The 25,422-nt window shown below is 41.4% G+C and overlaps 1 protein-coding gene across 2 annotated transcripts in view; it reads right to left on the reverse strand.

Annotated features, from left to right (window-relative positions):
• Positions 1 to 712: 712 nt before the first annotated feature.
• Positions 713 to 25,422, reverse strand: part of KDM3A (lysine demethylase 3A) — a 53,733-nt gene continuing 29,023 nt past the window's right edge. The window contains exons 12-26 of one of the 2 annotated variants that reach the window (XM_040496844.1): positions 23,639 to 23,853; positions 20,059 to 20,211; positions 19,825 to 19,920; positions 19,291 to 19,418; positions 17,633 to 17,828; positions 15,159 to 15,331; positions 14,546 to 14,782; positions 12,968 to 13,139; positions 9,966 to 10,053; positions 9,154 to 9,284; positions 4,766 to 4,885; positions 4,544 to 4,680; positions 2,646 to 2,822; positions 2,428 to 2,562; positions 713 to 1,424 (exon numbers count right to left, since the gene is read on the reverse strand). In XM_040496844.1, coding sequence (XP_040352778.1) covers positions 1,344 to 1,424; positions 2,428 to 2,562; positions 2,646 to 2,822; positions 4,544 to 4,680; positions 4,766 to 4,885; positions 9,154 to 9,284; positions 9,966 to 10,053; positions 12,968 to 13,139; positions 14,546 to 14,782; positions 15,159 to 15,331; positions 17,633 to 17,828; positions 19,291 to 19,418; positions 19,825 to 19,920; positions 20,059 to 20,211; positions 23,639 to 23,853 — 2,239 coding nt within the window. In that variant the 3' untranslated portion in view covers positions 713 to 1,343. Of the gene's footprint in view, positions 1,425 to 2,427; positions 2,563 to 2,645; positions 2,823 to 4,543; positions 4,684 to 4,765; positions 4,886 to 9,153; positions 9,285 to 9,965; positions 10,054 to 12,967; positions 13,140 to 14,545; positions 14,783 to 15,158; positions 15,332 to 17,632; positions 17,829 to 19,290; positions 19,419 to 19,824; positions 19,921 to 20,058; positions 20,212 to 23,638; positions 23,854 to 25,422 lie in introns of both variants that reach the window. The other variant, XM_040496843.1, reaches the window with a different exon arrangement.

Below are 25,422 nucleotides of genomic sequence, written 5' to 3' on the forward strand. Positions count from 1 at the left end.
TATTTGGCCATTTCTGGAAATCTCATTCTTTCATCATATTCCAATACTCTCATTTCTTTTAATGTATTAAACAGTTCAGAATATAAAATAATACTGGATCATTCCAATCTGTAAACCTCTGCAGGTTTAATACGGCAATTTGAAAGTTCTTATTGACTCTTGTTCATGGTGGCTTTCTGTTTTCATGCTTGTTACAATCTATTTGATTATGAATAACAGTGGTTAACTATCGGTGGGACTCCTTTGAGTCCTGGCTTGGAGAGAAGCCCAGGGAAATACAGAAAGGTGGCTTCCTGATGAATTCTCTTCCTTCAGAAAGGATTGTTTTAAGATCCTACTGTTCTAAAATTTCTAATAATTTCCTTTTCCTTCGTAAACTCTTATATTATGAAAGACAAGACAAAGTATTTCAATCTCTTTGAAATATTTTTTTAGAACCATTTAACCAGTCATTATTTGATTTCTTGGTTAACTTCCACTTCCAAATTTAGTTAATTGGCAGTATTTCTTTGCAAAAGTGTGACAAGGCTTCCATTTGGCTAAGAAGAAACTTATTTCCATGTTAGCATTATAAATAATCACAAATCACTATAGCATCTAATTTCTTTGCTTTTAAGAGGCATTCCCGGAGCAACCTTATACCTAGAACATTGCAGAAAAGTGTGCTGAATCTATAACCAGAGGATAATAATGCCAATGAGTGGAGTCAAAATATTATATGAATACTTTAATGCAAAATGCTTAACACTTAAAATTAGCAAAGCTTCATTTAAATTAAAACTCCATTTAACTAAAGATGGTTAAACCCAAGAATTGTACAGTAGTTGATTTCTGCTATATAATGCCAGTCCTAATGTAATACAGTAGGAACTGCATCGTTAGCGGTCATTTCCTCCATCGCTCATCTGAACCCTAAGGGGTAGGGGAGAGGATACTCAGACAGACACAAAACAAAATACAGCCAAATAAACCGTGCAGTGATTCCTAAGAGTTATAAATCCATTTGACTAAGCTGTCCGACCAAACAGCTGGGAATAACTGCAGGTATTGTTCCAGAGCTGGTAAGAGGTTTTGTTTTTACAGCATGGTAGAAGGTCTGCACTAGGTGAAAAGTCACAGTTTAAGGATGCATGTTCTGTAAATAGTTCCTACATATACACATTTAGTGTGTGTAAACACTAGAAATATACATTAGACAGAGTACCCTTACCAGTTGGGTACAGTTTAAAAAAGAAGATGAGGTAACATGAATCTCAAAGTCCACAGGAATCCTGCCTGAAGAATTTGAACAGCTGCCAGTAATTCACGTCCAATGTACAGGGGTTAAGGCGTCTCTTGGACCCCTACGGTTTGCTGAAACTGGATTCGCTGGCTTTCAGCATAGCAATTGCATCTTTCACTGCATGGTAGATAACATTCTTCACCTAAAAGGACAGGAGAAAACATGGTCAGTTCACCAATAAATCTAAAATCTGTCCCTAAGAGTAAACTTTTCCCTTACCAATTTTACTACCATTCTCTCTAAATTAAAATTTGTTTTTAATTTTTAATATTTTTTTAAATTTAGAGTCAGAGAGAGAGAAAGAGAGAGAGAGAGAGAGAGAGAGAGAGAGAGAGAGAGAGAGAGAGAGGGAGAGAGAGAACACATGAGGAGGGGCAGAAGGAGAAAGAGAATCTCAAGCAGGCTCCATGCTCAGCACAGAGCCTGACATGGGGCTTGATCCCATGAACCGTGAGATCATGACCTGGGCCGAAATCAAGAGTTGGATGCTCAACCAACTGAGCCGCTCAGGAAGCCCCTCTCTCCAAATTTAAAACTCAGTATTCAACATGTCAATGCCAAAAAGGCCCCTAGACTCCATTAGGCCAGTATTTCATACCTATTTTAAACCCATGCCTTTTCCCCCTCATGCAGGTTTTGATGCCACGTGGCACTGAGCCTGGTGAATACAGGGAGAGGCAAGTCCCAAGGTACAATTTTTCAAAACCTGTATGTTCCCCTAGTTTTCCAAGTATGAAATTATATTTTACATAATTCACTATTAAGAGCATCTTTGAACCCACTCTCTGGATCCTCAAGATTCTGTTCTGCTCTACTCAGGGATAACAATACAGCATTAAGAGTCTTTGTTCAAGACCAATGTCTGGCAGTTGAGCCAGGATCAGATATCAGATCTATTCATTTTCAATACTAAAGCCTTTCTCTTGGGGCACAGTATTTACAATCTAAACAACAGCAAACCAAGGTAAGATTTCTTCTATGTTTGTTCCTCCTTGGCCTATGTAGACAGTGGAACTAGACATAAGCCAGTTCATCAACTCATGTGCCAAGTGTGATATGGCCAAGTTCACAGACTCTCTTTATAAGGTCAATAATGGGTCATGAAGCCAGAGTCAGAGAACACCAGGAATCAGTAATATTTTTACCTGTAATTTATCTTCATGATTGGTGTGAGTCTGTGACAGATAACGGAATTCCTGAGTAAGCCAGAAACAGTGTTTAACATGCTCTGGAGAAACAAAATCTTCGGCCACTTTGATACAGCTATATAAGTTATGAACCTGGAAAACACAAGCTACGTCAGTAACACATATGCAAAAGTTCTTAGTGTAAGGAGAATAAAGAACAAAGTAATGTTTCTTGCCTGATGTGGAGCTCCTGCTGGGATAAATACCACATCCCCAAGAAACTGTACAATAGCCCAGCCTTGAACTCCATACTCTTGGTGAAGACGCTTTCTTAGTGATCGGTCTAAATACCAGCTCTGATCATGAATGGGATCATGGTCTGCTGGGTTTTCTTGACCTTGCTCTTCTGATACCTAGAATACATTTGAAGTATTATGAAACTGAGCAACATATTGAGGCCCAGCAAGGGCACTTCCCCCTCTGAATAGTGTGGTTAGTCAACAGATGTCAGGCCTTCCTTAACAGATACTCTGTTGGCAGAAAGAGACAAGTAATACTCAAAGACATTAATTGAACGAACCAAGAGAAAACTGAAAGAAAATGTGGCTTTCCTTCTGTTATTTTCAATAATCTCTGACTGGCAGTCTGCATATATTTGGAAATGCTATATTTGGACAATATTTTGGTCTAGACTTTTTTTTTTAACGTTTATTTTTTGAGAGAGAGAGAGAGACACAGAGTGCAAGCGGAGGAGGGGCAAAGAGAGAGGGAGACACAGAATCTGAAGCAGGATCTAGGGTCTGAACTGTCAGCACAGAGCCCAACACGGGGCTTGAACCTACACAGTGCGAGATCATGACCTAAGCCAAAGTCGGAGGCTTAACTGAGCCACCAGGCGTCCCTGGTCTAAACTTTTGAACATAAACAGGCTCAAGTTCCTTAGAAACAGACTTGCTGTATTGCAGTTATTAAAAATCTATATTCATTTAACAATCTGAAATACAGCGTTACAGACGAGTCCCAAAGATAGCTATAGAATAAATTTGTTTATTCTAGACACAGTTATTTGGCAGCCCAGACTCAGGTTGACACAATCAAAGGAACAATATGGTGACCAGCAGGTTTTGAAAGAGTCCAATGATCCCAAGTAAGAAACAGCTTTGACTCAAACCAATGCTGGTTAAGGACCCACCTGGTACCAGGCAACAGGCTAGGAGTATTCACATTCATTCCTCATGAACTGAAGAATGTCAGTCACAGATGCCTGGGCTGCAATCAGTAGCCTCAGTGGTAAACAGGTTTAAAGACTGAGTGTGTCCATTTTGCCTAGAACTTTCCACACACAGCCCTTGCTGAACAATCTGCCTACTACTAGAAACCTGAAATCTTAAAAACCCCTGCATCCCTTTCCAATGACCCTTCACAAGCTAATGGCCACAAGCAATGCCTGAGGCTTTCCTGACCTACTACTAGTGAGGAGACAAAACCTACAGGGTCCTAAGTAACTCACTCTGAGCAAAGATATCAAGGGCCAAGGAATTTTATGTGAACCTCTAAAGTACAGTACTTAGATTTTCAAGGCAATAAAAACAAACTGGTACTGGGGCGCCTGGGTGGCTCAGTCGGTTAAGTGTCCGGCTTCGGCTCAGATCATGATCTCGCGGTCCATGAGTTCGAGCCCCGCGTCAGGCTCTGTGCTGACTGCTCAGAGCCTGGAGCCTGTTTCAGATTCTGTGTCTCCCTCTCTGACCCTCCCCCGTTCATGCTCTGTCTCTCTCTGTCTCAAAAATAAATAAACGTTAAAAAAAAAAATTAAAAACAAACCAGTACTAACAGATGATCAGAGGAACTAACCTGAAGGTAGAACACAAAAATCTCCAAATCCACTATAATGTAAAACACAGTCATAAGGAAAATGGCAAGGCCCCTCTCCTCTTTTCAAAGGTGCGAGCCTAATCACTTTGAAGTCTGTTCCTCAGCAACCAGCTTCGGCCACGTCAGTCTGACAGGCACAGGTCTAACTTTTGAGGCCGTGATGACTTCCTGGTAACCAGCTAGTCTCAACATGTGGTAATTTATAATACTGCTATTCTCCACGCCTCTCTCCTCACATGCCATAGGATAAAGGGCACACCTTTTTAAGGAATTCTCGTATTTTCTCTGTGTCCTTTGCAGCGTATATATGCCAGAGGGCTCCCGGCTTCTCTTTTCCCTCGATAAATCGCTTTATTGTGAGTTCATCAGAATCGCCGTCTTGGATGGTTTTAAGGACTTCTGGAGCAAGAGAAAGCAAATATCACACCAAAGTCTCCAGCTCAGAGAGTAAGCCCCACTTTTATGCTCAGCAGCACCCTACCTTCTTCTTGGTCACACTGTCCTTTGGGAATTCCCACATACACCATGACATTAGCTGCATCAGATACGTCTAAGTGAAGATTTGTTGTTCCATATTTCCTGTCTTCTGGAGTAATCAATCCTGCCAACAGAAAACACCTTAAATTTACTGAGATGTGAAGGCTGCCATTCTCTTTCCCACTCCCTGGGAGATACTTGGTCACAAACTTAAAACCTGCCTCTCTAAATCATGTACAAGACAACAGTATTTAATATTATTAAATTATCCTTTCAACTTTGAAAGAAAGCAATCTCATCAAATATTTAATCATTAAAACAAAACAAAACAACAACAACAACAACAAGTTCTAACAGTAGGACTTCTGTTTCTGATGACAGGCAAAGTAGGTCCTTGACACACCCTCCTGTAAGAACTAAAACTACTGGATGAAATTATTGAAGAAAATTTTCTTCTAATGAAATCAGTGTGCTGGCAAAAAAAAAAAAAGAAAGTAAAAGAAAGAAAGGAAGAAACACTCATAAGCCAAGAAATCAGAAAGCAGGACTCAGGAATGGTAAAGTGGCTCCTCCAAAAGGACATGTGCTTGACCAGGTGAATCCAAGCCCAGGTTATCACAGCCTAGAGCACTGTGGGGTAAAACCTAAGGCCCAGGGTCCACTCAGGATGGAGAGTCTAACAGAAATCCCCTTCACATACACATAAAGCTGGGACCTCAAATGACTATACACTCAGAACGAAAGAAAACACTGCCTTGATTCCTTCAACTGTAAAAACAAAAACAAATAGGGAGGGTACGGTGAGCCACAGCACAAGCTCATAGTCTGAGACTTTAATCTCCTACCCCCTGGAAAAGATCTACTTTGCTCAGCACTCACCTTGAGGCTCACCAAGCCCTGTGGTCACCCTGGACAGCCCACCCTGACATGTGGACTCTGCTTCTTGAATGGGCAGTGAAGGGAAGCCTGGCTTGTACTGGGCAAGCGGAAGTCATTTTCTAACCTGCCAGCCCCTGAAACAGCCCTGTTTTGTCTGGAGGAGACCAAGGACTTCCCTCTGATTTGTGAGAGCCTATGGTTCTAGGAGTTGCTCTCCACAGCAGAGGGCACCCCATAACGTCCACCTGGGACTGTGGCCCTAAAGCCCTGCTGTGCCTTCCTTTCTTTCCATTCAGTTGACCTATGAGCCCCAAGAGTGGGGAGAGAACATTAGGTATTAGGGCAAAATCAAAGGATGTGCTTTAAAGGCGACACATAAAAGGAGATTTGGGGTTTTTTTTTGTGTTTTTTTTTTTAAATTTTTTTTCAACGTTTATTTATTTTTGGGACAGAGAGAGACAGAGCATGAACGGGGGAGGGGCAGAGAGAGAGGGAGACACAGAATCGGAAACAGGCTCCAGGCTCTGAGCCATCAGCCCAGAGCCCGACGCGGGGCTCGAACTCACGGACCGCGAGATCGTGACCTGGCTGAAGTCGGACGCTTAACCGACTGCGCCACCCAGGCGCCCCTAAAGGAGATTTGTTTTAACATGGTAAGGGACAAACATAACGGGATTGAATAATGAAACACTCATGGTAAAAAACTGATAGCGACTGTGACTGGGTAGTAAGTATATGGGGAGTCACTGTATTAGACTCTGAAGTTCTGAGTGCATTTGGGACATTTTTCTATAATAAAGAGTAAAATTAAAATTTAAGAAGAAAAAGCAATTAATAGGACACAAGAAAAATGAAATGGACAGTAATAAATGATAGCATGGATGAATATCCAAAAGCCTGATTCTATTTCTATAAAGCTCAAACACAGGTTAAATCTCAAAGAATATTCCGCGGGAACACAAATATATATGGTAGCATCACAAATATGCGGGAACGACAAACACAAATTGCAGGGCGACAGTTAACACTGTGGAAGGAAGCATGAACAGGTAGGTCTCAGAGCTTCATCAGGCTGCTTGCTCTTGGATCAGTGCCAAATAGGGGAAAACAGCTGTGCCAACGAGGAAGGAGGTGACACCTACCCAGCCATCAGCACAAAGCCCATCCCAATGTGGCCACGGCAACTGCACACTGATAAAACAGTCTCTGAAAGGAGCCTGAACTCCAACAGACTAAGATCATAAAAACATAAAGGTCCCAGGGAAAGGATTCCCAGAAAATAGAAAATCCTGAAACACAGCACCATGGACTGTTACGAAAAGCACGTGAGCGGACACAATCCGGGCTGCTGGGGGTTGGAGGCAGAGTAGAATGACAGACCCAAGAAGGTCACTGTCCCTGCTACTGTCCTGAAGACCTGGACATCTGTAAAACTGCTGGTGGTACTGGAGCTGGAGAGATGTTGACTCTCTCTCTCTCTCCAAAGAACCTTTTCACTCTACTCTGACTGAGGAGTCACAGCTCGATCACTGGACGTTTGAAAATGACCGCTCTTTAATTTTATGAGAAGGTACAAGGTGTTTGAAAACGAACACATTTTCATTATTTTCAATCCCTCACTGCTTATTTTGTCACAGGTAAAGCTTTTAAAGAGTAACACTGCCATCTATCTATGGGTGTCCATGCTGCCAAGCCATTCAAACCAAGCAGACAATTTATTCTGAAAACTTCTCAGATAACCACTTCTACCCCATTAAGCTTCAGGATGTCTACAAAGCAAGGATAATCACTATGCGACATTATACCACTTCCACCATTTCCTTTTGTGGAAAAATACCTTCATTTATGTAAGTTCACCATAAACCCCCACTGTAAACAGAGTGCGCTGAGACTCCAACCAACTAACTGCTCCGACGGGCTTGCAGAAAGGCAACTCAACTAGGGAACATGCAACAGCCCCACAGCATATGCAGGGTTCTCTAAACTGAGATCTGGAAAGCAAAGGGAATAGGCCAGGGGACCCCTGCCTGCTGTGTCCTCTCTACCACAGACCATTTCTCACCATCTCGGGCATCTAGACCGTGGGAGCTTCCCAACATAAACTTCCTTCTCGAAATGTTCCCTGACTCCAGTCCAGGTGGATCCCTGAGCTGACTCCATCCTAATGGAAGAACTGTGGGGCTGAGATCCAAGCCCCTGCTCTTCTCCTCCCCCGACAGTCTCGGGAAAACACAGCAAAGGTGCTAAAGGACTCTGTCTTATCTTCAGGAGGGCTGTCACCCTCAGGCCTGAGAGACTGGAGTTGAGAGTAATTATAGGAGGAAAGAATAAAATCAAAGAAGTAATTTCTAGAAGGACTGGAAAAATGGGATCCAAATAGTATAAAAGACTAAAGCAAATTCAATAAATGATCCAAAAAACTGAAACTTCATTCAACAATCAATGGGTAAATAATTCCTTCAAAACAGCCAACTATCACCAAGACCTAAATAAAGACCCAACATAAAACTATTCAAGATCAGGGGCACACAGGTGGCTCAGCTGGTTAAGCATGCGACTTCAGCTCAGGTCATGATCTCATGGTTTGTGGGTTCAAGCCCCATATTGGGCTCCGTGCAGAGCCCAGAGCCTGCTTCAGATCCTATGTCTCCCTCTCTCTCTGGCCTTCCCCCGCTCGCATTCTGTGTGTGTCTCTCTCTCAAAAATAAAACATTAAAAAATTAAAAAAAAAAAACAAAAAAAAAACCTAGTTGGTGACCAAGGAAATCAATCTCTATCTTGTACAGTCTTCCTCGTTGGATAGTTTATGGAGTCATGTCTAAACAATGAAAATCCAATTCAAAAGGTGCTTCCAGGGGGCCTGGGTGGCTCAGTCAGTTGAGCAGTGACTTCGGCTCAGGTCATGATCTCACAGTTCGTGGGTTTGAGCCCTGCATCAGGCTCTGGGCTGACAGCTCAGAGCCTGGAGCCTGCTTCAGGTTCTGTGTGTGTGTCTCTCTCTCTGCTCCTCCCTCACTTGCACTCCTCTCTCTCTCTCTCTCAAAAATAAACATAAAACAACAAAGTGTGCTTCCAATACTAACTTAAGCAACAAACTACTACTCACCAACATGGATTACTTGCATTTAAGTATAGCTGGTTTTAAAACAGCTGCAATGCTAGCAGACTGATTTTAAAATGAGTAACAGAATTGATTTGATGATATACCATACAATCATTTAAAAAATATCACACTAAAAACAATTAAGCACCACAAAGATTTTAAGATATAATATTAGATGTAAAAAAAAGAAAAAGTAAAAACTGCATATGTCTTACAACTGTAACTACGAAAAGGAAATACACACAGGGAAAGGAATGAAAGGAAATACACAAAAATGAAGCCAAATGCAGTGTTCTTATTAGGATTATGAATGTTGTCCATCTCCATCTCCCCCAAAAGCAATTTTCCAAACATTCTGACTTAACTCTATTTCCATTATAAGGTTTTCAACTTAGCCGTTTCTTCCTTACCGTAGGCATTATACATCTTGGGACCAAGATCTGGCCTCACAAAGTAGTTTGGCAGCCTGGAAGCCAAGTTTAGTTTGCCATCTCTCCTTGTGTACTCGGGCAGTGGGATATTGGCCATCAGATCATCAAACCTAGGACAAGATAACCAAGTGCTAGCAAAATAAGTCTGCCTTTCTAATCCAACATTGTTTGATCTGTTTTGTTCCTTCTTACCAATAGGAAGATAAAGATGGAGATAGCTTTCCTTACAATATTTAAGATGACACTTACAGTAGTTAGGAACAAAAATGTCTTCCTCCTCTCCTACAGCACACATCTTTAACAAAATGATCTGGAATATTTCAGACAAATGATTTGAGTGATAACTTTCTGATGGTAAGAAGTGACACTCAGGGATGTATTATTAGTTCTAAGCATTCTTTTCAAAGTCCAAGCTCCAATCAGGAAAATGGACCTACCAATTCAGCAGTCTTGCTGTCTAATGCAATGGTATCATTGCACTGAACCCTGATGTGTCTGATCCCAGCACTGCCTGCAGCCCAGAGGCTGCACACCTCAGCTGGCCTCTTTCTAGCAGAGCACTACAGGTGAAACTAGTGGACCTTTCATTAGTCAGCCAGATCTCAGAGTCAGGAACTTCTTCATCTCATTTAAAACACACTTCTCCAAGACTAGAAATGAAATATCAGCACCAGTGGAACTATTCCATATTTCATCTTTCCCTTCTGAAAACTGTTTTCTCACCACCTCAAAAAGAATTTATCCTATCAAGTCAAGGACAGATTCATCCCTCACCCCACCAATAATCATACCTAGAAGGCATCATATCTCTAAAATCTTCTCCTGGTGGCCAGTCCTTAAGTTTCAACACCATTGGTTCTTTTTCATTCTTCAAACGGTCTGAAAAGTAGCCAGAATTACTGAATTGTTATTATTCATAACTCAGAAACAGACCAAAATAAATGGCAAATTAGCATTTTATGCTTAACAATTCAATAAAATTTACCTCTGCAAAATCTTCACAATCCGATATTCAGTACACAAATATTTTTCTTTAATATTCCCCTCCTGCCAATTGCAATAAAATTGCCTATTTTATTTCCATAGGGCCAAGAAATGCATTCGTACCCAGGAGGTAACACAGGAGTAGCAAAATAAAAATTACGAACTAAGCTTTTCTAGATGCTTATTAAACTGCTGCACACTTACAGACTTCAGCCACCCCCTTTTGCCCTTTACACATAGTTGGTGTTTTGACAGCTGTCTGTTTCAGATCCAGTCTCTTCCTCCTATACAGTGTTCTGAAGAAGTGAGTAGCTCTCCAACTAATAAACAGCAGTGCACTTTAAAAATCAGAGGCCACAGGGGCGCCTGGGTGGCGCAGTCGGTTAAGCGTCCGACTTCAGCCAGGTCACGATCTCGCGGTCCGTGAGTTCGAGCCCCGTGTCGGGCTCTGGGCTGATGGCTCGGAGCCTGGAGCCTGTTTCTGATTCTGTGTCTCCCTCTCTCTCTGCCCCTCCCCCGTTCATGCTCTGTCTCTCTCTGTCCCAAAATAAATAAAAAACGTTGAAAAAAAAATTTAGAAAAAATAAATGGCTACTTCTATCTTCTATAAAGATGCTAGAAAGCCCGTTTATAAAAAAAATAAATAAATAAATAAATAAAAATCAGAGGCCACAGATGTTAGGTAGACCAGATTTTCTGAGGCCACCATGAAATATAAATGACTTGTTTTGCCCAGCAAGACTGAAACTACCTGATGTTCTGTCCAGGGATAACTAGGGTCAACAGCACCACAGGGTTTAGTCAGCACTATTACCCATTGTAATGCCAAGGAACCAAGAACCAAGCTCTACTTGAAAAAGATGCTGATAATTACAATTAACAGCAATGACAACTATTATGTCATTTCTTGCTGTGTTCTAGTCTCTGCTAAGTGTTTTAACCATTTAATCCTTACAACTAAAGCCAATATCCCAGTGAGTTTAGGCACTATTTAACATTCCCATTTTGGGATGAGGAAACTGGCAGATGCCCAAGATCAACCAGTTACTAAGTGGCAGAACTGGAACTGGAGCCCAGGTTTGACTTCAGACCCTGTACTCTTGAGGACTAACATTTGTAATAATGTTTTGTAGTCAACCAAGTACTGTCCCATAACCTAGCTTAATTAAGTGCACACTACAGGAGGAAACAAAGAAAAACACAGGGTACAGCGTATGTTCAGAATACCAGCAGTATGTCAGTGTGGGTGGTGAGCTGGGGGTGTGCGCAGCAGAATCGTCAGTAAAGAAAAGGCAAGCTATAGTTGACTCTTAGCTGTTTTTACCATCTGCCGGCATGAGGAAGTTTGAGTCCCAGAAAAATGAAGTTACCAAGCTCATATGCACAAGTACATATCAAGAGTCAGGCTTTGAACTCAGGCCTAACTGGAAAGCTTCATAAGGTCTGCCCCAGCTGCACAGGGCTGCCTCGCCAGATTGTGTCCGTCCTGGGACACCAGCATTTAGAGAATAAGGGAGGCAGGGGAATAAAGACCCTGACAATTTCCAACTGCAGCCTAATCAGAGACAATGGAGGGCAATACTTGCTTCAGAACTCCCTGCAAGATTCGCTGAGGCTTTGTTGAGTCTGCATTGCAACTGACTCCTTTGCCTGCTCAGTCCTGCTTCCTCTTCCTTTATTTCGCAGATGTTGATCCCTAAGTAACCATCTTATGTCTGAAACTCCATCTTAGTATGTACTTGTAGAAAACCCCATCGTGCCTTGTATTAAATACTTTGTTACAAATAAAGTATGAGCCATAATCTGTAAATATGGACAAAAGGAAATAAGGAAGCAGATTCAAAGATGGAAGTGTGTCTAAAAAAGTGAGGGTGATGAATGAGTGACCTTGAGCTGCTGAGAGTCTAAAGAATGAACTGGCCAAACCCTCCAGCAGGGATGGAGGCCTGGTGACAGATGCCTGTGATGTGAATCCCCAGGGTCAAAGATGAACTTGATGTTCTTGGAAACAGTTTACTACTGATTGGCCAATACATAGAAAGGGCCAAGCCTTAGCACCAGACACACAAGCTGCCTTACTGCCTCAATGCCCCCCTAGCCCAGTTGCAGTAGGCAGTGACCAGGACACCCGGTGTTAAATGAATTCACATTCCCTGGCATCTTCAGGTCTTATTTTATTAATCAATAATTAAAATTTTTAAACGTAGAAAGGATGTATAAAAGTGAGATACACATAACACCACCAGCCTTGAGTCCCACGCCCTGGCTTTGTGCTCCCCTCCCGCCAGGCACAGGTGGAGGCACAGAATGTCTGTTACGGGACAGACGTGGAGCCACCGTTAAGTACAGGTAACTAAAACCTCACCTCTTTAAGGAACTACAAAGTGAATGGGCCTCAGGTCAAAAGCATAACCTTTGCTAAAAGAAAGGGGAGGAAGAGAGAACACACTAATTTTAAACTCTAAGATCACAGACAATGCTGTCATTGCCGCTGAAAGGCTTCAGACCCCTGCTACTCCTGTGCTCTCCCTTCACATTCTAACCCCCTTAGAAGGTCTTTAATACATACTTGGAGGGGCGCCTGGGTGGCGCAGTCGGTTAGGCGTCCGACTTCAGCCAGGTCACGATCTCGCGGTCCGGGAGTTCGAGCCCCGCGTCAGGCTCTGGGCTGATGGCTCAGAGCCTGGAGCCTGCTTCCGATTCTGTGTCTCCCTCTCTCTCTGCCCCTCCCCCGTTCATGCTCTGTCTCTCTCTGTCCCCAAAATAAATAAACGTTGAAAAAAAAATTAAAAAAAAAAAAAATACATACTTGGAACATCTTCAAATCCATCCCAGAAGTCTCCTACTGTGGCTCCCGTGATGATTTCATTGGTCCTACAGTTAACTAGGTCGACTTCCTGATTCCCAAACTCTTTCCTGAAGGATTCAGGTTTCCAAAGGTCACTGTTCAATTTATGATGCACTCCTGACACCATCACTGGCTAGAAGAGAACAAAGACTTTAGTTTGAACTCCCCCAGCTCTGTCCCCAACCCAGTGGCAGCCCCTTTTCAAACAGCCCCTTGTTTCTCTGTGGCTGGTCCTCAGTGTTAGATCCCAAAGTGACAGCTTAGCGCTCTGAGCTCCCGAAGCATTTGTCTTCACACAGTCCTTGCTCTAACTACATTAGTAACTGTCTACAAGCAAGAATCACATCTTCGACTCAGATCCATTACTCACAGAATATGCTTGCTACCAGGCAGGAACAGGCACCCGAAGAGGCCAAGACAAGCCCAATTTTTTTAATGTTTTTTTTTTTAATTTATTTTTGATAGCAAGAGAGTGAGAGAGTGAAGGGGGGGAGGGGCAGAGAGAGGAGAGAGAATCCCAAGCAGTCAGCACAGAACCTGATGCGGGGCTTGAACTCACGAACTGCGAGATCATGACCTGAGCTGAAGAATCCGTCACCTAATGGACTGAGCCACCCAGGCACCCCCAGGAATCCCGATCTTTATGTGAAACGGTCTGACTAAAATACTGGTGAGTTCAATTTTTTTTTTTTTAATTATGTAATCTAAACAAAACATGGGTGGTAGATCGTATTCAGCCTGTCACTGCCATCATGAACAAATCTTATTAGTTAGTATATGGGGCTGAATTAAAAAATTCTTAAGTTTTTTTTTTGGTTAAATACATAACTCTATTTGCCAATTCCCCAAGCCCTGGCCTTGTCCAAGAACATAGCGTTCCTGTAGTGAGGACTCCATTTGGCCCAGAAGAGAAGCCAAAGATCCCAAATACAAAAACCAAAACAAAAACACTCAGGAGTAGGTCTACAAAGCCATGTATCTCCTAAACCATCAACCAAAACCTAAGATTGAACAAGACTGCCCTTTAAAAACAGCCCCCTGGGAGACTACACACCAATTCCAAGATGATACCATATGGCTCTGGCCCACCTAAAATTGCCTTCAGCATAAGGGTTTTAACTCTGGGAAGAGGGACACATGATTTGCATAGTATTTTGTCTAATCTCCTAAACCCCATCAGCCTATTAGTCATGCTCTCACTTCTTCTGTTGAGAATCAACACCCAAGAATCACTGAGCCCAGAAAGCACTCATCAAAAACCCAGTGATAACTGGTTTGGAAGCAAGCAAAACCTCACTAGCAGAGAGCTCAGGAATGTCCACTGCAAAAAATAAGACTCACAGCTACAGTGCCCTAATTATATTCACCCCAAACAATAAAGTACAAAAGTAGTAAAGTATATACCACTCACAATTGAGAGGTAGAGGCCGAGCGGGGGGGGGGGGGGGGGGTGGGGGGTGGGCAGGGCTGTCAGAAGCCTGCCAAAAGACCTCCAAAAGGGGGTCTGAACTGAGTTGGAGGAGCAGAGGCCTCTCTTACCTGTCCTTGTTTCCAGCACTCCCTAAACACATTCCAGTTGCTCTTGTTGTTGGGATCCTGGAGGCATAGCAAGCGATTATCACACAGCCAATAGTGAGGAGTGTCAAAGCCCAGAATGCTAGGCTTAATAGTCAGTCCTTGAGGCCTCTTAGATAAATCAGTGGAAGTCTTATTTTGCACCAAAGAGGCAAAGATGTCATCAAGGATTTTTGGTGTATTCTTGAGTCCATTTTCTGTCTGAATTTGAGAAAGAACACAAGTCTTAAATATTCCCTACCATCAAAAGACCCATTCCTATAATAGTAGGATGGCCATTACATATCCAGAAAAGATTCCAAGTCAGGACCCTAAGACAAACAGGTAAGTCCCCTTCCCTCACTTGACATTACAACTCACAGGAAGCAGGCATAGAAAAAAGTTTACTAGGAAAAAATGGCCCAGCCCAGTACTACAACCCTGTGAAGCCTGCCTGCCAATGAAACCTGCACCATGAAGGAAAGCCTAAGATTCAAATCCTTCTTTCTACTTTCTGTTTCAATTTCTCTAGTCTCTTCCTGCTCTGACTGTATTCATCTTTGTAAGGCGGAATACAAACAATAAAACAAATGCATACCTTTCCTGTAGAGGAATTCAAGAGATTTCGGAGGAAACCAGAATTGTTGTTGCTTACAGGTGTTAAAATTGTGCTGTTAAAGGTGTGGAGGACTGTGCTGGATTTGCTCAAAGGGGGGAGGGGTGGAAGGCATTTGATTTCGTTCTTTAGAATTGGCATTGTTGGTTGTTTTTCTAGAAACAAAACGAAAAACATCCATATGAAAAAGCATTCCAAAAGGCAAATCCCTTATTTGTCTTCTATTAGAATTACTTTCGAACTTGGCTTTCATTTACTTTCGAACCAAAAAACTTAAGAGGATAAATACTAATGAAATTACTGATTTAGACAAGGATTTCCAACTTGTATTAAAATAATAAATATCCAACATTCAAGGTGATATTATGTTAAAAAAAATTTTTTTGAGTATAGTTGACACACAGTATTACTTTAGTTTCAGATGTAGCTACCATCTGTCACCATACAACAGTATTACAACATCAATGACTATATTCCCTATTGCTGTGCCTTTTATTCCCGTGACTTATCCATTCCATAAATGGAAGCCTGTATCTCCTACTCCCCTTCACCCATTTTGCCCAACCCCTCTCCCCTCTTGCAATTATAGATCTGATTCTACTTTTTGTTTATTCATTTGTTTTTTTAGATTCCACATGAGTGAGGGATGCCTGGGTGGCTCAGTCGGTTGAGCGTATGACTTCAGCTCAGGTCATGATCTCATGGTGCGTGGGTTTGAGCCCTACATTGGGCTCTGTGCTGGCAGCTCAAAGCCTAGAGCCTGCTTTGGATTCTGTGTCTCCCTCTCTCTCTGCACCCCCTCCCCCAACCCCACCGCTCACACTGTCTCTCAAAAATAAATAAATGTAAAAAAAAAAAAAAACACTTAGATTCCACATGAGTGAACTCACATGGCACAAATGGTATTTTAAATTTTTTTTTTTTTCAACGTTTTATTTATTTTTGGGACAGAGAGAGACAGAGCATGAACGGGGGAGGGGCAGAGAGAGAGGGAGACACAGAATCAGAAACAGGCTCCAGGCTCTGAGCCATCAGCCCAGAGCCCGACGCGGGGCTCGAACTCACGGACCGCGAGATCGTGACCTGGTTGAAGTCGGACGCTTAACCGACTGCGCCACCCAGGCGCCCCACAAATGGTATTTTTTAGACTTCCCTCTTCTATTTGTGTGCTCCTGATATACAAAATATAATGGATTTATGTAAATTAACACTGTAACTAGCAATCTTGGTAGGTATGTTTATTAAATATGGATACTTTTAGATTTTTCACACATATAATCAGATTGTCTAAAATATCAACAACTTTAAAAATATATATATCGACAGCTTTATCTTTCTTTCCAATCCTTATATCTTTTTGTTTGCCTTTGCAATAGCCAGGACTTCCAGTACAATGTTTAATAAAACAGTGATGGCAGGTATTCTCTTATTCCTGAGCAGAGGAAAACTGTTAAAAAAATATCAATTAAAAAAACCAATCATTATATTTGCTGTCAGTTTTATTATAGAAACTCATTAGATTGAGGATATTCCCTTTGTTCCTATTTAAGAGTTGTTTTAATCATGAATAGCTATTGAATTATACTACTTTGTGTCTTGTCACATGACTTTTCTCCCACATTTTCAATGTTAAACTACAGCTGCATTTCTGAAGCCCTACTTGGTCATGCTGTAGAATTCCTTTACTCATAGTGTTGAATTTTTTTTTAATGTTTATTTACTTACTTTTGCAAGAGACAGAGAGATAGCAAGCAGGGGGAGGGCAGAGAGAGAGAGAGAGAAAGAGACAGAGAATCCCAAGCAGGCTCTGCATTGTGAGCACAGAGCCCAATGTAGGGCTTGAACCCACGAACCATGAGATAATGACCTGAGCCGAAATCAAGAATCAGACACTTAACCAACTGAGCCACCCAGGCGCCCCAGTGTTGAATTCTATTCACTGAAATTTTGATTAGGATCTTTGCACAGAAGAAATTAACCTGCAATTTTTCTTTCTTAAAACATGGCTAAAAAGCATAATCGCCTAAACCTAACGAACTACCTGAATCCAAAGCCCATGTTCTTTATACTGTCGTCAAGCATCCTGAGACAAAGCACAGATGAGAAAAATAAAACTGAAGCCAGAACATTCTAATTAGACAAAACAGAAAAAATACACAGGGTAAGGATAGAAAGATGGAAAATCGCCTATTAAAACAAACAAGTCTCAGCCCCCTCCTTTCTTGCCAAACACAATCTCAACCTAGAGTTCTACAGTCAGCAAAAGTTCTCCCCTTTGAGGTTGCATTTTAAAAATACTTGCATTTGTACCGGGACTCAGGAGAACTACAGGGAACCAATACTTTCCATTCCACACACTTCTAATTACTCTGTTCTCACAACAACTGAGGTTGCCAATTCCTCTCGTGAATGGACTAAAGTTCTCAGGAACCCACAGGAAAGCAGAAAACACTCACCCTTGTTTTCCTTGTTGACATTCCCGCTGGTCAGGTCTGCCAGCCAGTTTAAAGGAGATGTGCTGGCTGGACAGGTGGGCTTCATGCTGCTGGCTGGCTTGGAAGCAGCTTCCCCAGCCACAGGCACTGGCTCCAACACCAAGGGATTCTGCTGGAACCCGGCACTAAGAGTAGGTTTTTCTCCAGCAAAGGAAGTCTGTGTTGAGTATAAAAGAATTTTCCACAAGCTAAAACATTACATTTCCTTTTTCTTATCCTCTTCCCTAACAGCTCACCAGTAAGAGATAAATACCCCAAACAAAACCACCTAATAGTCCTGGACATCACAGCTGCAGTAGCCTTGCAATAATAGGGCAGAACTATACAAGATAAAAGAGATTTTAATTTTCTTATAGCTTCTAAGTATTACTGGTGAAAACAAAAGACATGTTTCCCTCTCTACCCCTTTACCACCCATCTCTTGCTCATACAAATCCTTATCACTCCCCTTACCACGCTGCTTTAAAATGACTAGTTTGTGTCTATCTTCCCTGTGAGCTCATAATATCTTGAATAGGCACTCACAGCATGGCTGATGAATGAATGAGTGAATGAATGAAGCAGGGTAGGAAAGGTACAGCTGTGATTTCAGAAGGAAATGGGATGCAGAATACAAAATGCTCTTTTGTTTTAGCATAGCATAGTAGGCTTTAAAATGTGATCAACAGCTCTTAAAAGAACTCAAACATTTAAAAACCTGGACAGAGCACACCACTTATTTTTCTGTTACTTAAAAACTGCCTTGACTCAGCTAATGAGTTTATACAAACATAAGGAGGGAAACAACAAATTCCTGCTGTGGTCCTGATCTTTCTTTTACGTGTGATGGATTTCTGTGATACCCAATTATCAGCATTATTATTCTTCTGCTATTGATGAGGAAGTGGAACTCCTCATGTGAAACCGTCCATGTGAGCCAAAGTCATGCAACTAGAAAGTGGCAGAAAAAGATTTCAAATTCAGTTCTGAATCTAGGGGCACAGCTCTTCTAGCTGTACTGCCTCTGACACCAAAGCTTTATGAAAATGTGAAAGAACTTCTGATTATCAAACACAACGTGAGAGAATGATACACTGGGGTAAAGGGGAAGAAGAGAGAGTGGGGTAGAGGTGATGGTGGAGACGAAAGGGATGCTACCAGGAAAAGTCACATGGGCACCACAGAAATGTACATTTTTTGAGGTGAGAAATGGGGATATAAAGGTTCATTTCAATATTATTTCCTTCAACCCCTCAAATATATAGGTAAAACATATTCAGTAATTTTAAAAGATTGTAAAGAATATCTAAATAATCTTAACTCTATAAAGCACAAAGTTTTTTAAAAAACCCACATAAAATTCAATAGCAACTCATTAAGTAGACTACAACAGATAGACGTTTTTGCTTTTTCAAGGAACAAAAATTAAAACCTACTAAAAGAGACTACAGATGAGGTCCACAAAAATAATGTGGAAAGGGAGAATGGGTCTATGAAGTGTCACATGAAATATATGACTTGCCTCTTTCCACGGACCACTGTCCCCATGTTCCTTTCAAATACACTATAGGAATCCTTGGGTTATTTGAAAAGACAGACAACAATCTCAAGGTTGGTGAATCTAGCATAAACAGTAATACCTGTTTTATGTCTTCCTTTGAGGCTGGCTTTGAAAAGAGTTTGAATTGCCTGTTTGAACAGGGACAATTTGCTTTTATTCCCCATTTTGCTCTCACTGAATGAACAATGTCTCCAACATCATAGAGGGCTACAAAAAAAGGGGGGAGCAGAGACAAACATCTGAACAAGGGTATTAGGTACTATCAACCTCAATATTACAAAGTAGAAACTGGTACTTCCAACAGAATTACTTTTTCCTTTCTTCCTTTCTTTTTTTTTTTTTTTTTTTTTAGCAGCATGGTGCTTATATTTCCTCCTTTTCATCCTAAGTATGCCTTCCCCACAAAAGCATTATTTTCCTTCCTTCTACAAAATGATTCACAAGACCTTAATCAAAACGTTTTGGGGGCATTACTTAACACATTTTTGGACAATTAACGATACACACTAAAGTGAGTTAGCAGGTAATTATACTACAGAAAGTAAAACCAATCACCAGCCCCTGAGTTAACCAGAACAAGGGGAAAAGAAAACCACTGCACTGCACGAAATACCTTTTCCAGGAATGATCTGTGTAGGCATCAGGTTCTCTGGCTCATGTATCTGACTCTTCACACATCTTAGCCAAGAGAAAGTCTTGTAGGCAGCACCTACAAAGAAATGATTTGTAGTAATTGCTCCCCATGGACTCTGGCCCTAAATGCTTCAGAAATCCATCAATCACAAATCAATAAACGGCTTAATTTGTGTAAGGGGGGCTTGAAGGAGAGAATCAAGTCATTTCTAACCTTGTTGGCAATTCTTCCTCTTCATCCGGTAGCAATCCACACACACTCCAAACCCACACCTAGGACACACCCAGTGCAGGTTGAAGATGGTGGTGTCACATACGTCACACATTTCCCGAACACCTTTGACAGCTCGCTTCCAAGCAACCTGTCCTACAAAAATCAATAAATCACTTAGTCCTGGGGAGGAGAGTGCTTCTGAAGTAAAACATGAAAGGGGAGAGAAGTTGACATCATTCCTCCCTCTCACTGGAGTTCTCATCAACTTTGTCTAGCCTTCAAACACCATCTCAAATGCCCCCCCAACCTCTCCACCCTCCACCATGACACTCTCCTGGATTCCTTCAGCACTCCCATCAACTTGTATTTGTATTTCAGACTCAAGCTTCTTCACACTGTATACAGTCAAGTGTAGTTTTACCTCCTCCTAGGAGACTAAACTCTGTCCATGCAGAATCCCTGCTTGGACTGTGCCTTATACCAAACCCACTCTGCATACCGTTAGCACATAAGTACTGCTGAATAAATCAATGGAAAAAGCATGAGTAATTACAGAAGCTGCAATAAGACACAGGTATACAGAGCAGTGGTTCTTTCACCTTTTGTTTGGATCATGAGCCCCTTTCCGAATCTGAAGACAGCGTGGACAATACTTTCTCCAAAGGAAACAAGAATGACTCAGATCCGCCAGCCCAACATAGATTGTCAGGTTATTCACACAGGCCCTGAATCCACTCATACAGCCTAGAAAAAGCCCCAAGGTCTTAGGGAACCTGTTCCTTAGGGAACATTAACTTGAAGGGGGCACAACAGTATACAGTTGGTTCCTTCATTGGCCAGAATCAGAAACTTGATGTTTTTAGTGCCAGTAGTGATGCAGGCATCCAGGTCTGACTCACACTAACCAAATATCCAACAGGTTGATGCATAATCCAAGATTCTACAAACTAGTATTTTCTGTTGCAGTGGCCAAGCCCTGATAACTGGATGGGGCAGCCTTACAGGACTGAGCAGACCATCATTCCCCTCCCCTAGTAAGGAGGAGTGCCAAATCAGGTATCAGAAAGCTTCACGAGTATATGCAAAAGGAGGACATTTTCCTGGATCACACAAAAGCCCAATGTCTGTTAATCAGAAAACTTTTCTGTCTGTCTCTCTCTTATGAATAAGACTGGATCAATACTGCCATGTTCTTATTTTATGGAAAATATCTTTTTCCTAATCCAATCTGTGGTTTATTCATTCTTGCTTCTGATGGGCCAAAACATAAATGATCAACTTCAGCTTTTACCAAATTAATCCAATTGCTAAGTGAACTTCTGCCATTTCATTATAATGTCATAGTTCAGTGCACGATACACAGAGCCTTAGGCGTTTTACAAATGAGGTTTTATGAACTTCACCTTGGTCATTCAGGTAGACTGTTTTATTACAGAGTATTCTTACATTTCTCAGCCACCCATTTAATGATTATTTGTCATTGAAGAGACAGGATTAAATGTATAAAGGTTGAGACCTGCTTCCCAATCTCAGGATCAGAGGGTAACCCTTTTTGGAACACCTTGTGGTCCATCTGTCAGTATCACTCACAGTGAGTTCCTCTCTCCAACTGACCAACTTGTCACAGAGAAGAACAGGATGATCAAAAAGGCAAGGAGGAAAGGTTAATCATATTTAAATCTTCAAGGACAGAGATTCTTAGTTATGCTCTTAAAAGAAAACTATCTGTACCTTTTTCTATACATTGTTCAAATGACTTCTCTTGAGCAAAGAAAAAAACATCAGTTGCTTATAAAAGTCCTGCTAATTCATGAGTGAAGCTACTAATATATTCCAAAAAAGTGTTTCTATATTCCAGTCGTTTATATAATACTTCTAGACTACTAACAATTTTTCTTGGGGCAGCTGGGTGGCTCAGTTGGTTAAGTGACTGACTCTTGATTTCGGCTCACGTCATGATCTCACAATTTGTGGGATTAGAGCCCCATTTCAGGCTCTGTGTTGACAGCCCGGACCCTGCTTTGGATTTGCTCTCACCCTCTCTCTCTCTCTACCTGTCCCCGTGCATGCACACTCTCTCTCTCAAAATAAACATTTTAAAATAAAATAAAACATGTAAAAAAAAAAAAAAGACTTTTTCTTTAACCCCACTTTTACTTAAATGTATTTAATAAGGAAACTCCGTTATCTCTACTAAAAATGGAAACCAGTGTCACTTGTCCTAAATAGAAGATTATAGGAAAAACAACTTTAATAAGATCCTTGACTCATAAGAGTCTCTATTATTTCAACAGAACGGAGTCTACAGCTCTCTTTAGTGTGACTTTGGCTTCCTCCTGGAACCCACAATCCTATTCTCCTCCTAGCTCTGAATTCCTCCTGCTTCTTGGAATGCCTCAGTTCCATTCCTTGGACTTGGCAATTTAACAGTATCTGTACCTATCCAACAAACTACTTTGGTGCTGAAACCAGTAGCTTTAGTTTCTGGTAGCTAGAACCAAAATTCTTAAGGCTGGTATATGTGGATGCCAGTACTGAAACATATTTGGTTATGCAAAGTTTGAAAAGATATCTACAGAGAAACAGAAAGGCTTCACTTTTAAACTGCAACCATTTGGGGAAGACAAAATGATGGAAGAAAGTGTGAGACTTAAATAAAATAGCTGCTTCTTGGTGTTTCTGGCGGGATGTCTCACTTCTACAGAGGCATAAAAAAGGGAGGATGTGCTGCTGTTCTCCCAGACATTATATCTTGAGACATCATGAGGGAGGTCTGGCTCTCATGTCACCCACACTGATCCCTGTGATTTATTGGGCCGCCAGATCAGTGTGAGAGTGCTCTCAGAGAGTGGAAGACACTGGCACTCATCCAGCTGGAACCTCCATATATTCTGTTAAAACCCTGACTCTAACAGAATCCTTTTCATCTGAACTTGTTCCCATTCTCATGCCTGGGACCCAGCTCCCCAGACTCTGATTTTTCAGTTAAGTCTATTTTCTTTGAAATGAATTCCTGATTAAGAACCTCTGCCTTAGGGACGCTTCGGCGGCTCAGTCGGTTAAGTGCCCGACTCGATTTCAGCTCAGGTCATGATCCCACAGTTAAGATCGAGCCTCATGTTGGGCTCTGCATTTACTGTGTGGATCCCGCTTGGAATTCTCGCTCTCTCTCATCCTCTACCCCTCCCTGCTTGTGCACGTGCACTCTATCTCAAAACAAACTTAAAAACAAAGAAGAGCCTTCGTCTGAAAAATGACCCAACCAGAGAGGCCTCATCACCTTTTGATGAGCCCACACTGCTGATAAGGCTGTGCAAATTCCACCACTACTTCACCTTCCTTAACAAAGAGTTCCACTCCTTTGGTAACTACTCCAAAACCAACCCCAACGACAAGTGACTGACTCTGACCAACAGGCAGAACCTTATAAAAATTATAAAAGGGAAAACGCAACCTCACTATACCAAAGTCATCTAAACCTCTGGATGAAAATGAAACCCATGCAAATTAGAACTTAGGTGTCATTTAGGAACAAATCAAGTTGGACTCAAAAATCCTACCCCCTAAGAGATGCTCTTACTGTGTGGCTCAATAGTTGACATAGCTTCCTTTTCAGAAATCACCATTTGACAGAAGTGGTCTCCAATGTTGGCCAGGATATACTTTGCAGTGTCCAAATCAGTCCCCACAACGTTTTTGGTTAAAGGCAACCACAAGCCAATTGCTTCACTGTCGTACTTGTTTGGTGTTAAGAACCCTTCCACCCGCAATACACCATGTTTGTTGAACTGTAACCTAGAGGAAGTGGAGGGGGAAAAAGCATGTTACACACATACAAAGAAATGATTTACGCCTTATAGTTACTATTTAAATCAAATTCCTTCCCAGTTTTCTATAATCTCCATGGCTAATTACAGCCAATTGTTACTTAGCAACATCAGTGGAAAGATTTAAAAATTTTTTAAATTTCTAAGTTTTCCCTCAGAAGATGCGGAGAGGGAGGTGGGGGAGAAGTACTATTTACTTCAACCAAGATATAATCATACTGCCTCCAGAGGCAGGTGTTGAACCTTCCAGACTTGGGACTTAATAGCAAGGACCATCACAAGTCACCACAGAAGAAAACGGAAACCAAACAGCAGGTGATAGATAATCTGATCAGACTTGAATACAAACACTGCTTCAAGAATAATGCTCAGCAAAGGAAGGCTAACTCTAGACAGTCACTGAAGCCATGCCCACATAGATCCTTGAGGAATTCAGCACCCATATGAATACGAGCTACAAATTATTATGTAAGCTTCTGGAATGAGAGGCAGTGTTAAGACAGACCTAAGTACCTGAAGGTGAAGCAAAAGGCAGAATACATTCTCAGGATTTTCTTTCAATATCTTTAGCACCCGAGTGTGTTTCCTAAGTGTTAGTTTTGAATTTTTTCAAAATTTATTCAAAATGACATTCTACGTCAATTGAGTTGGAGACACAGAAGTAGACATAATATACACAGAGAAGTAGGATATGTTAGGTATCATAACAATCATTAAATCTTATAGGAGCCAGGGAAGGAAGTACTGACTGGGAGTTTTGTGGGGCTAATATTAAGACTTTGTGGTAGGGATAGTGATTAACATTGGCCTTTAAGAACAGGTGGATATTAGGTAAGAGAAAGCACGTCAAAGAAACTATATTTCATACAAAAGAAAAAAAAAAATGAAGGATCTTGATTTCTCCACTGATCACTGGGCACCTATCAAAAATCTCTGAGTCCATGATACATACCTAATGTTGTATTTTAGAAAAACCATTTGTCCAGAAGAGTGTAGAATGAACTGGAAGGACACTGAGAGTCGCTTAACAGAGGCAAATTTATTTCAAGCAGTCCAAAGGAGAGATGCAAATTTTTAATTGATCGCCCAAATTACAGATAGTCATAATACTAAAAAATGAATCTGAAAAGCTCTTCAAAGGGGGAGATGGCAAACAGGACTTGGCAACTGGGCCTTACTACTGTAACTCTAACCCTCCTATTTTATCTGCAGGAAAATTTAATGAGAAACAAACTTGATGAGGAAGCTAATGACAGCCTTAACTTCTCTCTAAACATCAGGGGGAAAAAAGACTCTGTTCTTTAAAGTATGATATTCTTTCTAGCAAAGAGGTGGGTTTGTTCTAATTTCTACTAGACTGGCTTCTACCATGCAACATTAAGCAAAGGCACTTTCCCCTTCAAAGAGGTCAAAAATAGGAAAACAGCTAAGTCATAAAATGAGTGATTTCTAGATGGTTACAAAACAGTGGTTACAAAAAAGCTCCAGGGGCACCTGAGTGGATCAGTCGGTTAAACATCCGACTTTGGCTCAGGAC

The sequence above is a fragment of the Herpailurus yagouaroundi genome, unplaced genomic scaffold, assembly GCF_014898765.1.
Source record: "Herpailurus yagouaroundi ecotype Mexico unplaced genomic scaffold, PumYag 188, whole genome shotgun sequence".
NCBI classification, from domain to species: Eukaryota; Metazoa; Chordata; class Mammalia; order Carnivora; family Felidae; genus Herpailurus; species Herpailurus yagouaroundi.